This window comes from Stegastes partitus, unplaced genomic scaffold (assembly GCF_000690725.1).
Source record: "Stegastes partitus isolate 25-593 unplaced genomic scaffold, Stegastes_partitus-1.0.2 Scaffold1029, whole genome shotgun sequence".
Classification (NCBI taxonomy): domain Eukaryota; kingdom Metazoa; phylum Chordata; class Actinopteri; family Pomacentridae; genus Stegastes; species Stegastes partitus.
In genome coordinates, this window is record NW_007578760.1 from 56,072 (window position 1) to 68,545 (window position 12,474).

Sequence of the window (12,474 nt, forward strand, 5' to 3'; positions counted from 1 at the left end):
TGTGTGTGTGTGTGTGTGTGAAGCAAGCAACAGACACAATGGCAATCAGATTATGTTGGTATTTTCCACAGTGAGTGTTTTCATAGTATCCCTCACCACAGGTCCCTGACACTGTGTAAAATAAACTGTGTAGCATTTGTCACCAACATATCTATAGGGTGTGTACAAGTGTTTGTGTGAATGCTAATTAGGGCTGAAGGATGAAGAAGGTCAGATACTGTGGTGAAGTCAGATGAGGGGAAACAGAAGGAACATTTAAGGTTACATTTAAAGCTTTACAAGGTGAAAACAGATTCTCTGGGAGACTTCTTTTGTCTTTTTTTTGTTTTTAGAAGACTTATCTTCAGAAATAACTCGACAGAGCAGTGTTAGAAGATAAGGTAATGCTATCCAGAGCAACTACATGTTTAGCCAGTGTGTTTCTAAAGTGTTTGGCACCAAATCCAAAACATCACTTTTGTCTGAATTTAGCAACTAGTCATCAAGGCCTTTATGTATTTAAGACATAATTGAAGTTTGTGTAACTAATTTGTTTCATCAGACATCATAGATGAAAGTAGCTGGGTGTTGTCTATATAGCTGTGAAAGTTTATTCAGTGTTTCCTGATAATGCCTAAGTGGATCGTATGTAAAGTGTATAGTATTGGTCCTAGTACAGAACCCTGTGGAAGCTCACAACAAAGTCTTGTGTATGTGGAACGATCATTACTGACACAAACAAAGTGGAATGTATCTAATAAATATTAATTAAATTAGCCTAATGACATGTTCCAGTCTCTGTAATTAAATGTGGTAATCAATAGTGGCAAATGCAGTACTGAGATCCAGCAGGACAAGTGTAGAGACAAGTCTATTGTCCAAGAAGACCATTGGTAACTTTCCCCCAGTACTGTTTGTATGCTGTCATGTTTCTAAATTCTCACTAAAGTTCTCTGAAACAAACCATTTCTGTGCAAATGGTTACCTAACTGAAAGACAACTTTGCACCATTTTTTGTTAAAGATATAAATAGAGGGAAGGTTGGATACAGGCCTAAACATCTGGACCTTTTGGTTGAGGTTTAAGTACAAAAACCCAAAACGCCTGCAATACATGGCATCTCTGAACAGTGTAGTTGGGAAAGTTTAGATGAAGCAACCATGAACGTTAGCTTAGAGAGATTTATTGCAGAAAAACTGTCTGAGATGTTGTGTGGAGAGGGTAGGGTGTACCGTGGCTCCACAAACTCCAGACGACTCAACCTAAGTGTTAGGCTTCTCATCCAGTGCAATAAATGCAGTCACCCTCTTTGTATTCTTTTTGACCTTGTCACTTTCTTGAAGAAATTTCCCTCCTTTTGTAATTACCCTCCAGTATGTGTTGCATCAGTACAGCTGTTGCATGAGTTACCACAGTAAACTCATTGCTTTCCATTAAATTTTACCATTTTAGGTGTCATAACAAACTGGTGGTACTGAATGCAGTTCTGTTAGTCCAGCCTCTCAAAAAACTCACATTGCAGACATTGCAAGTGGCTGCTGTATTGCTTTTGTTCTCCAGCTTAAAATATTTCCACACTGCCAACATTTTAGCCACATCCTTCCACAAACTATGGTCCTCTACAATGCAAAGCAATAGGTGGCAGTAATGCACCAACCATCAAACTGTTTTGCCAATAAAAAAGAAGAAGGAAGAGAAGGACAGCTATGCACTTTCTTTACAACATCTGCATGACAGTAAACAGAGAATCGGGCTTAGGTTACAGTCGATACCAATCGGTAGTGTCAAAGTGCAAGCCTGACTAAAGTGTTGCAAAGAAGCTTTTGATTGCTGCTGCTTTATTTTATTAATGATGAATAATATGAAGTTCTGCCATTATAGAAGGCTTTTTTCATGTTATCAAACCAGGCGAAGTGACTAATATTAGCTTTCTTCCTCATCTCTGTCCATAAACTACGGACGGGCAGCTAGTGAATTATAAAGGTAGTGTGTGTGTGTGTGTGTGTGTGTGTGTGTGTGTGTGGATGTGTGTAAAGTTATGAACTTTCCTTCACCTGCTTGTCCATTCTGAAGCGTTTATCATTACTAACTCAATGTGTAGTTATTTTGTTGCCATGACAACATATCAGTAAGTAAAAAAATGACTGTACAACCTTCTGTGTGTAACCCCAGTTCTACACTCTTGGGGATTCCTTTTCAAGGAAAGTTCTCGTAAATTTTTCAAATATCCAACACATGAACAGTACAAAATATGACAAAAATGCTCACATGGCAGCCGTTTGTATATTCTTACCGTATATGAGAAAACTTAGCCATTTGGCATTTTGCTGCTGGGGGTGTAGGACTGCAGTTGGATATATCTGTGCAGCCCAGTGAAGTTGCAACAGGTGCTGCAAGCTAGCATTTCCAGCTATGACAAACCAAGCCATTACACCCCACCTCTTTTTCCACCACAACTGAGTGGTGTGAGTGACACAAATGAGTGTTTATGTGTGTGTCTTTGCAGTCACCTCTGTGAACATGTTGTGGGCACCTCATACTCTTTAATTGAACTATTAAAGGCTCGGTTTATCTACACTTTTCACTGTCTCTATTTTGTCTCCTTGCAGGCAGTTTTGATTTAATATGTTCTGTTTTGGAGAATTCTGTCTCTGAAGAACCACAATACAGGAGGTGAATGGATCAATATTGGTTTTATGAATAATCCACAAATATGATTCATCCCCAGTGTATAGGAGTGTAGACAGAAATTTCAGAGAAATACATCTCAAATTCTGGGAAACTAAAAACAAGACTCCTTGGATGCAGAGACACCACTAGACAATCATGATGCCAAGCCATTAAAGCTGCACTTTCTCTATCGTTGTCTTTTTTGGCCACTTTATGTAAACTGATTTCAATCTGAAATATTATCACCTGATGAAATGAAGCCATTAGAAAAGGCTATTGACAGCATTTAGCTACAGAATAATAATAACAGACCATTAATGTGTCTATTATCATTTTGTAATCATGTATGCTGATTCCCATTTTTAGACAACATAACAAAAACACACCTACAATATAATCAGTGTTTTTCATTTTATTTAAGGGAGAAAAGGAAAAAAATGCTACAAAACATCCTAACAGTATCCCAATAAAACCTCAATCAGTGCAACAGCTGGAAAACCCAGACATCATTGTCATCGTACCATTTTCAGCAGCAGTGTCACTGCTTTTATTAGAATATTACTTTGTTTAGAAAGAATGCATATTAAATCACATTGAAGGCAGACTTTGTATGCTTGTACACATTTGTCTTAAAACTTTGGCCTCTTTCCAAACAAGCACTACTGCAGTGATCTTCACTTTAGAATGAATCAACTCAGTCTTAGGCAGTGTGTTGATTTCAGTGTAATTTAGTATAAAATGTTCCTATTTCATCAGTTGTTGTTTGGTGTTTGGAGGTAAGATTTTAGTCACGGATTTACTTTTTTTTTTTTTTTTTTTTTTTTTTTTTTTCCTCTCAGTCTCTCTGAGGAAACACTGACTGCAGTTCAACCTGAAAACACAGATTTTTTTTTTTTTTTTTTTTTTTGCTTTTTTCAGAAGCTAAAGTATCAATCTGCCATGACCTCTGACTGGTTTTCGTAATATTACAGTGTCCTTTGCTGGTTGGCGGTTGAAGTTGCTCCAGAGTCACTTCAGCAATTTATTGGTAAACTTTCCTAATTCCAGAGAACTGTATTTAAAAAGAAGTAAATGGCTGTGGCAAAGACATCAGAGTTCTTCAGACATCTACTTCTTAGACCCTGTTTGTCTTGGAACCTACAATTTTGAACCTGTCTGCAGTTGGTAACCAGATTTTGTTATTAATTTGTAGTTTTAGAGCTTAGACTGAGTTAACAGTGAAACCATCATCAAGCTTATGTTCTCTGTGACACAGCTACTCTATAGCTAGAGCAGAGAGTGAAAAGGAGATAGTAATAAGCTGTTTTCACAGTAAGAGTAGGACTACCCATGATAAATAAACTCACTCCTATGTGTAAAATCTGTGGAATATCCCTTTAGGCAGAGCAGGATATGACTGTCAAGTATCCACTTAGACAGTTTTGGGATCTAGATTCCAAAGTCAAAAAAATATCTGACTGAAAATCACTTTAGCAGACTTTAGAAAACATTCAGTTCACACTCTAATAGCCAGTTGGTGCCTGAGCTCAAGCAGGCTACAGTTCAACTTTAAGTTGGAGGTTGTCAGCTATTGGGCACAGCTACTGCTGCATTCGTGGGAAGTAGTATTGGCATGTCAGTGCTCAGTGAGGGTAGTGAGCTACCAATAGTATGGATTCCACTGTTTTAAAGCATAAGTTAAGATTTTTCTGATCAATCATGATACAATACTCACATGCCATATACATGTTGACATTACAGAGTTCATGGACAGTTTGCCATGGTAGCTATGGGACGTTCCCTACATAGCACATTGATACTGTAGGAAATGGTGGTGAGCAATGCAACATAGCCTCATGCAGGTCTACCAGGAAGAAACAGAAAAAAAATACAAATCAATTACTAAAATAAAGATCCCCACTTGACTGAGCTAAGACAGACGGCTAAGTCTTTGTAAGGTTCAGCTAAACTCAAAATGCTTGTTTTCTGTGTAGCAGATTGCTACTAGGCTGGTATTGAGAGGATGAATAATTTGCCACTCATACTTACATATGGCATATGAGTATTGTTTTGAGGCTATCCTTTAAGCCTTACTTTCACCTTTCTCCATGCACCCATGTAACCATGTACGAAGCTACTGCAGTGTTCTACAGTCTAACTCCCTTTGCTTTTATCCTTCATTTTGTCGCTGTGTATATGACTCGGGGTAATCTGTACGGCTGTCTTTAAAGATCATCAGTGATGAGCAGGAATAGTTTCACTAAATATTCAATACAACAGCAAAGAAACAAAGATTTAAAACCGACTATTTACACTTCTTGGGGCATGAGTTTCACTGAAAAGGTCAGAATGAAGCAAACAGACACAAATTGTAACAAAATAAGAATCTAAGAATTTTGCTACAGAGGTAAGAAGTGAGCTGCCAACAAGCATTACATAACAAACATTTATAAAAGATTGCTTTTACAACATGAATAGAAAAAACAACAAGCAGAAGAAATCCTATCTATAAAGGCAGGGGGGTTGAATCCTACTCCCAATATAAAAATAGTTGACATGTATGGAAATAATTTCCATTTCTTAAACTTTGAGCAATATTTGTAAATTTACAGCAAAGGAATAATGACATGGGAAGAATATAATCATTTCTCTGGTCCTTTGCTAAAAGTATTAGTTCTGCATTTTCTGTATTACTCTATATGTAAAGGTGTGTTTAGACTCAATCTGAAGCTAATTCATAAATAAAACATGCCAGTTAATGCAAAGATGAAAACCAGACTTTCAGTGCAGGGCAAATAAACTGAGAAAATATCTTGGTGAACTGAAAATGTATCAACATGAATGAAAGATTTACACTGTCATTGCATAACTAGAATTCATAAATGTACAAAAACCACAAAATGAGGAGAAAAAACTGGACAAATTTAATCCTGATAGAGCCTCACACCCAGTAGAGGACAAATTATCACACACAGCACAAGCACACTGTGATGCATAATTTCCTAGTTAACTACAGCTAATGCATACAGTCTGTTCTCCATTATGTCAACACTACTTCTCCACCCTACACATTCCATATGCACAGGCATTAACTCTTCAAGAGAGGTCAACTGTGGTGCATGCACTGATTGGCAACTGTGGCTATATAAGCACCATGCATGCGTGGCCTCTTCAATTGCTTGATTTAAACAGAGTCTGTGTGTTAATCTTGGCATTGAGTCTTGTGTGATGAGTTGTGTGCATATACACTGACATCATTGTTGTCCATTCACAGAGTAAGAAGAGAGCTGGTCTATGGGCCTGTCTCTGGATTGCTGTTGTGTCTCCTACACAGGCTTGTGGAAATGTTGCCAGCTATCTTGCCAGCTAGAGTGAGGGCGATCAGGGCACTAGCATTGCTATACAAATGTCCAGCCACTCTGACTGGGCAGCAGCAGGCAAACCTGCCAAAGGTGGTTTTGCATGGCTGGGTCACCCCAGTCGGCTTCAGGTGACCTTACAGTGTGTGGAGGCCATCTGGTGAGGTGATAGACGAGTCAGCAGAGTAAGATGAGTCATGGCCAGGAGCCCAGGAACCCTTACCTCATCTGTAATGGTTTTCAAACCCCAAACTCCTCTTTTCACTTCTCAGGACAGCAGGGAGACCTTTGGAGCAGACGGCTGGGTGGTTTCCAGAATTACCCTGGATAATCATTTGCAGTTTCTGCACCTGTGACTGTGTCAGTGGTGACAGACCTTCAGTGCAGAACTCTCTGCCCAAGGCAAACAATGTCATCGGCAAGGTGAAGCACATCACTGAGCTAGGCTCTTCTTGGTCTATTTCCTGTGGAAAATAGATCAATTGTCGTGGATAGTTGGTGCTTGTTCGCAGTAGCAGTGTCACTAAGATGTAGCCTGGTTCATTCATAACTTGGAATACCTAGGCCTGCACCTAAGAAGGAGGATAAGCAGCCTACAGTCCTCAGAGTCAATAGAGTTCCTATGCATATGGTTAGATGTTAGGACATGAATCCTTTTCTGAACTCCTGAATGGCCTCAGGGTTTGCTTGTCCCACCTCAAAACCTGCGAGCCAGAGTGCTGGTGACACACAGGCTGCATATAGCCTTCTGTTGGTGGGAGCAGCTGGCCAGTTAGACAGGGGGCAATGTGGAGGGCCCAGTTCTGCTTTGCTCCCTCCCCTGCATGGCCCAAGACTTCTTCCAGTTCCTTCCAAAAATATTGGAAGGGAAGTCCTCTTAACTTTGAGGAGAATGGTGGCAGCCTTTGTCGGTCCCACAGAGTTGCTCCCTGCCAAAGCAGACCAGCTGTCCCTCTATGGGATTTGGGTGTGGTGGCGATGGCTACACAGCAGGAGCCTTTTGAGTCCCTTAAAATGAATTCTTATTGATTATTGTTAGTTAAAGAGTTGGTGTGTTCTATATCCTTTCAGAGCTTGAGGAATGCTGCCAGGTGATGTGAGGTGATGCCCAAGGCCTGCATTTTATCCCAAGGTCTTGTCTTAGTTCTAGAAGTTTTTAGTTCTTGTCTGAGTTCCACACCAGCCAGTCTACTGAGCTGCACACTTACCACCCTCTTCAGGACAGTGAAGCAAGTGAAGTAAAGTGAGCAGTAACATACTGTGTCTGGTCAGGGCATGGGCCCGCAGGACAACAGGTTTGTCACAAACCAAACTGGCTGAGTCAACCTGTCAATAAGACAAGGCTTTCTCATTGGATTGTGGAGGCAGATAAAAAGGATGGCAGTCTGGCCATGGCAGTGGTGTGTGCACATTCCACACAGGGTCTTGTTACCTAATGGGCCTTATGGCAAGGTGCATCCAGAGATTTGTGTAGCGGCCCTTGACCTGAATGCATCCATTTTTATTACGTTCTACTGTGTTCAGCAGCTCATATGATGAATGTGTGCTAGGCTCAATGGAGCAGGTCATAGCTTTTGACATACAATGCCTCCGGGACCATGGCTGTCATAAACGACTCCGATGGAGTGTAGTGATGTCATTTTCTTTCAAAGCAAGCCTGCAATCTTGGCAAGCTACTGAGTGGCCCATTTAAAGTTGGCCTTAGTGTTAGCTGTAAATACTTTTTAGGTTCTCTGGGTGGAGAGACTATCTTTCCGACTCCAGGCGAGTTGCCAATCAGCGTGTGGTTACCACAGGTGGGGTGATTTAAACAGTATTTGTGTCAGCTGCCCATGTGGGGGTTATTCCCCATTCATATCAAATATGTATGATTAAGAAATAGCCTCTCCACCCAAAGAAACCTGGGTTACAATTGGAACCTTTAATTGTCATCTATTTGGGGCAAAATAAAAGACAGCAAATGTTTCTGTCAGAAGTTTAAAAAACTGCTGTGTTAAAGTCATACTGGTGGTACCATAATGACTCGTTTCAGCTGCAGCATGTGTATCAACATCAAAATTATAATTACTACTGGAAAATCTGTCTTCTTCTGAAAATGTAGACATACAAACAACATGGCATTCCAAGTTAATTCAAATTATATTGACCACTAAAAACATTGTCAGAAGACAAATGGCACATGCTGCCCATTTAAATTAAGAACTCAGTCAAATATTTAATTTTTTGGCAGATAAACAAAAGTGATGGTACATGTACTATCAGATAACATTTACCCTTTTACAATTTAAAGACCTTTTTGTTTTGTTTTGTTTTTTTAAACAAAACAGCCATTCTACAATTAAATTTAACTGTAAAATCATTAAGCAGATGATTTTTCAAAAAGAATTACAATTATTATTTAAAAAATGAATTAAAGTGCAAATTATGAATGTATCCTTTTGTGGAAACACTACCCAAAATTACCTCATCTATTTTCCCCACAACCAGCCTGTATAGCAAGTATGTTTTCCATATGTATGTGTGTGTTGGGTTTTGTATGGCTCTGCATGTTTGGAGAAGGACTGACATCTATTGGTTAAACTATGGTGGTGTACAAGGTTGTTGTGCATGTGTATGTGTATTAACAGCAAGTGAAGTTTGTAAATCAACTTCAATGTCCCCAAAAGGTTGCAGACTTGTATTTGACCTATGTCGGATACTAGTCCAGTGGTTTTAAACAGAAACAGTTTCCAAAAATATATCTTTTAAAACCTGTCTTGGCATTTGCATCATAAAAATATTCCTTGTAGCAAGAGTTGGAGAACCAGATAACAGTAAAATGGAGGTTAGGCCTCCATCTAACACTTGCATTCTTTCAGATTTTTTCCAACCAATATCCACAGGTCTCTCTAGTAGAAAAAAATGTTGACAAGTAAAAATATTCACATGAATAAAAAAAATGGGAACTGTCATACTTGCATTTAGGATTGGTCACTTTACCAGTGAATCCAGCTGGTCTGGGATGTGGCTAAAGAACCACTATGGATGTTCAGCTCCACTACACTTTACTGACAGAAGTGCCATGGATAAATATAGAAAATCTGGTTATTCTGACAATGCTGTTCTCTTTAGAGTAACTTTTATATTGCCAATTCTGAAAACTGTCAGCATCAGACATCAAGTCTGAGCATGACCAGTTACACTACCATCACTGGGCCAAGGCATAGCTCTACACCGATTGTATGCTTTCATGTTTACATTTTGTGACTGAGCCTTCAGGTAAAGCACTGAGATGACAATGAGCCAAGGAAACCAGGGGTCTACGTATGTTTAGCAATAAGAGACTACAGCAGGCTACAGGGCAAGATTTAGTCCAAAGCAAACATGACTATGGGCAGTGAATGTTGTTCTGTTCATACTACAGTGAGGGTCTATGTACACAGATGTATGTCTAGTGCCACAGATGGTTCACTTAAACCTATGCAGACATTATTTCCAGAAGATGAAACATACGTTCCATCTCAAAACATGAATGTGGACAGCATTAATTGGGTCTGTCCTAAATCAATATTTTTTATATAATATCATTATTATTACTATATGTTTTGTAATTGATTTGTTTTTAAAATTGTTGCTTTTTATTATACTACTATAGGTTCTTTTGGATGGGAAAAGATGCCTGAGAATATGAGTGGGAAGACAGAGGGTTTAGTTTCACAGTGGTGTGGCACAGCTTTATGTCCAAAGCTGGCAGTAACTTGACTGAAAAGGTGGAACTCAGTAAAAGATGCTAACCTGGATGGGCTGCCCCTCTACCAGCCGTTAGCTACTGTTATCATGACTTCATTATAGTCAATCATCAATCATTTTTGGACATCTCTTTAGTGGTTTATCCAACTAATGTAACATCTGTAGCTCATGGGACTTTTCAATGACATATTCCAGTTCATTCACTGAACATATATGGAATGGTTCAGTAACTAAACTTTAACTTTACTTTAGAGCTTATTTTTGCCGTTTCAATTTTCATATATTCCTGTTATCTGACTGTCAGTATCATATTTATACTTAAAAAACATAATCCATACACAGTATATCGTAAAACGTATCTGTTTGCTGGTGTAGATACTCAACACAATACTCACAATATTTTTCTGCTTGTGTTATTACAGGGACAACTGCCAGTCTAAAGTGCACTGTCAAGCTTAAATGGGATTTGCCCAGCCAGCATGACTGTATGGAGCAGTTCAAATGAGCAAATTCCCTCTTTTGGTCTGGTTCCACTAGGTTACTCCAGTGAAACTAAACAGCTAATGGATAGAAAGAGAATTCAGCCTGATTTTATTACCAACCAATCCTAAAATCTAAGGAATTTCAGTCTCTCTGTGTGAAGCGTTCTGTTGCTGTCTGTTAGGGAGGATCCTTATCTACAGGTTACTGACCACGGCCATTTGAAGTTATGAACAGTACCACTGCAGTTTTTGCAATGGGCCAGTACCTCAACTGGCTCACGGCAGCAAGTCACCTGCAAGCCTTTCATTCCTGAGCAACAGGGCAAACTCCTCTGCTGTGTATATCAGCAGGCCTGTCAGTGCTGCTTCTATGATTACTGTGATTGTGTTTGAAGGGCAAGTGTGGCTCTGGAGTTGTTGGTTATTGATTCATTGTGTTTTATACTTTGTTTTATCTTCATCTTTGCAAAATGCTTCACAATTAAACCTGGCTGACTTGCTGTTGAAAGTTTTTTAAGTGAATTTGCCTGTTTCAGGTTGGTTGCTGCAGACCATTCTATAGAAGAAACTGGAGCCTGTGTCCCTGAGCATCAACCAAGTTTCTCAGTGAGAACCAGCAGCCAGGATTTCATAGCAAGTGAAGTCACAGGCCTGTGACCAGAAATGGTTCTAGTCATAGACCTGAACCACTAATTGGGTTTTATAATCAGCAACATGTTTTAAACTCACAGACAAGACTTTTTTTTTCCAGGGAGGTAGCCCTTCATGCTGTGGTGGTCCAGATGGTCAGGTGAAGCTGTACATCAATGGACTGTTTCCAAGCTGTAGGTTGGGATTTATAACATCAGTGAATGATGAGTTTTGGTTGAATTGGTCCAAACAACTTAACATTTGACACAGTCACTGTATCCTTCCCAACCCCTAGAATGTTTTGTCTTCTTTTGTTTTGTAGTGCAGCAAACTGTCTGTACTGCTACACCCGGAAAAAAGTGAGGTTATCACCAAGCTGAGTAGACTCCTCCGTGATGAGGGTCCAGTAGAGACAGTATGAACCTCGCTGGGTGAGGTGTGTCTGTTGACTGGGTGATACTCTCTGAGCCGTGGAGGAACAGCAGCAATGCAGAGGGATGAGTATGACAGTGGTGTGACTGTTGTCAGTTTTCAGCCAGTGACAGTGCCAGAGCTGCCTGCAGTGCTGCCTCTTCATCAATGCTGTAATCCTAACAAAATGCAAAAAAGGGAACAAAAAACATCTACAGGTGACTGCAAACCACACAATTCATCGTAAAACAAAAGCACTTCTACAGACTGTCTGTTATTTAAGGTGCATAGAATCTCCAAATCTAAACAAATCAATCCTACTGAAGAAATGAATGGAAAAATCCCCCTACAGTGTCTTGTTAGGGTGATGGGCCACCATGTGCCACCAGAACAGCATCATATCATAAGATTTCATACTCATTTATAGATAACCTTTGGAGTGTGTGTGTGTGTGTGTGTGTGTGTGTGTGTGTGTGTGCCATCCTGGAAGAGACCACAATCAGGATACAAATGCTACATCATAGGATAAAGATGATCCCTAAGAATGACTTTGAATTGATTTGCAGTCCACTTCTTCCTTTTAAGTGAAGAACTGGACCCAAACCTTGCCAGTAAAATGCCTCCCATAGAGTAACAAAGTCACTGGATCTCCTCATTATAGGATTCAAAGGTTCAGGTTCTTCCTTTGAGTTGCCACCATTCTGTTCCACTCAAGAGAAAGGGAATATGGTTTCTTTCAGAGTTGATAAATTTGTTTTCCTTGCCATTGGCGTTGCAAATGTTAACTTAAAATGTTAGAAATCATGACTGCACTGGACTTACAACAAAGGTGTCATATGAGAACTTATGTCTATGGAGAAGATGCTGGAGAAAGTTGGAGCTCTTATAGCTGGGGTCACCCCATGGCATGGCTGAACACACCGGACACACCTGGAGGTACAAATACACAGCTTTGTTACTGTTCAAGTTAGTGCAACAACTACTAGCACATGTATGTGCACGTATATGTAGTGTGTGTATCAGACACTGAACTGAATACAACAGCAGAGTTTTATCTACTGTTGAAGTTGTGAAGAGAAAACTGCCACCACAACCGTGTTGAGCATGTGGGCCTCATTTGGTCTCCCAAATCCACTAGGTTTTCAGTGCACCCATAGTATCTGTAAGGTATGCGACTGATAGAGTTCAAATGTACTTTTTTCATACAGTGACTTGTGGGGAGGGCTGCAAGGTGG

The 12,474-nt window shown here is 39.8% G+C and overlaps 1 protein-coding gene across 2 annotated transcripts in view; it reads right to left on the bottom strand.

The window, feature by feature from the left end:
* Window positions 1–7,889: 7,889 nt before the first annotated feature.
* The window catches only part of rnf166 (ring finger protein 166), a 12,336-nt gene continuing 7,751 nt past the window's right edge, over window positions 7,890–12,474 (bottom strand). The window contains exons 5-7 of one of the 2 annotated variants that reach the window (XR_520714.1): window positions 12,062–12,169; window positions 11,201–11,418; window positions 7,890–11,020 (exon numbers count right to left, since the gene is read on the bottom strand). Coding sequence is in view for 1 of the 2 variants with exons in the window: in XM_008295182.1 (XP_008293404.1) it covers window positions 11,353–11,418; window positions 12,062–12,169 (174 nt within the window). In the remaining variant the exon portion in view is untranslated. Of the gene's footprint in view, window positions 11,419–12,061; window positions 12,170–12,474 lie in introns of both variants that reach the window. The other variant, XM_008295182.1, reaches the window with a different exon arrangement.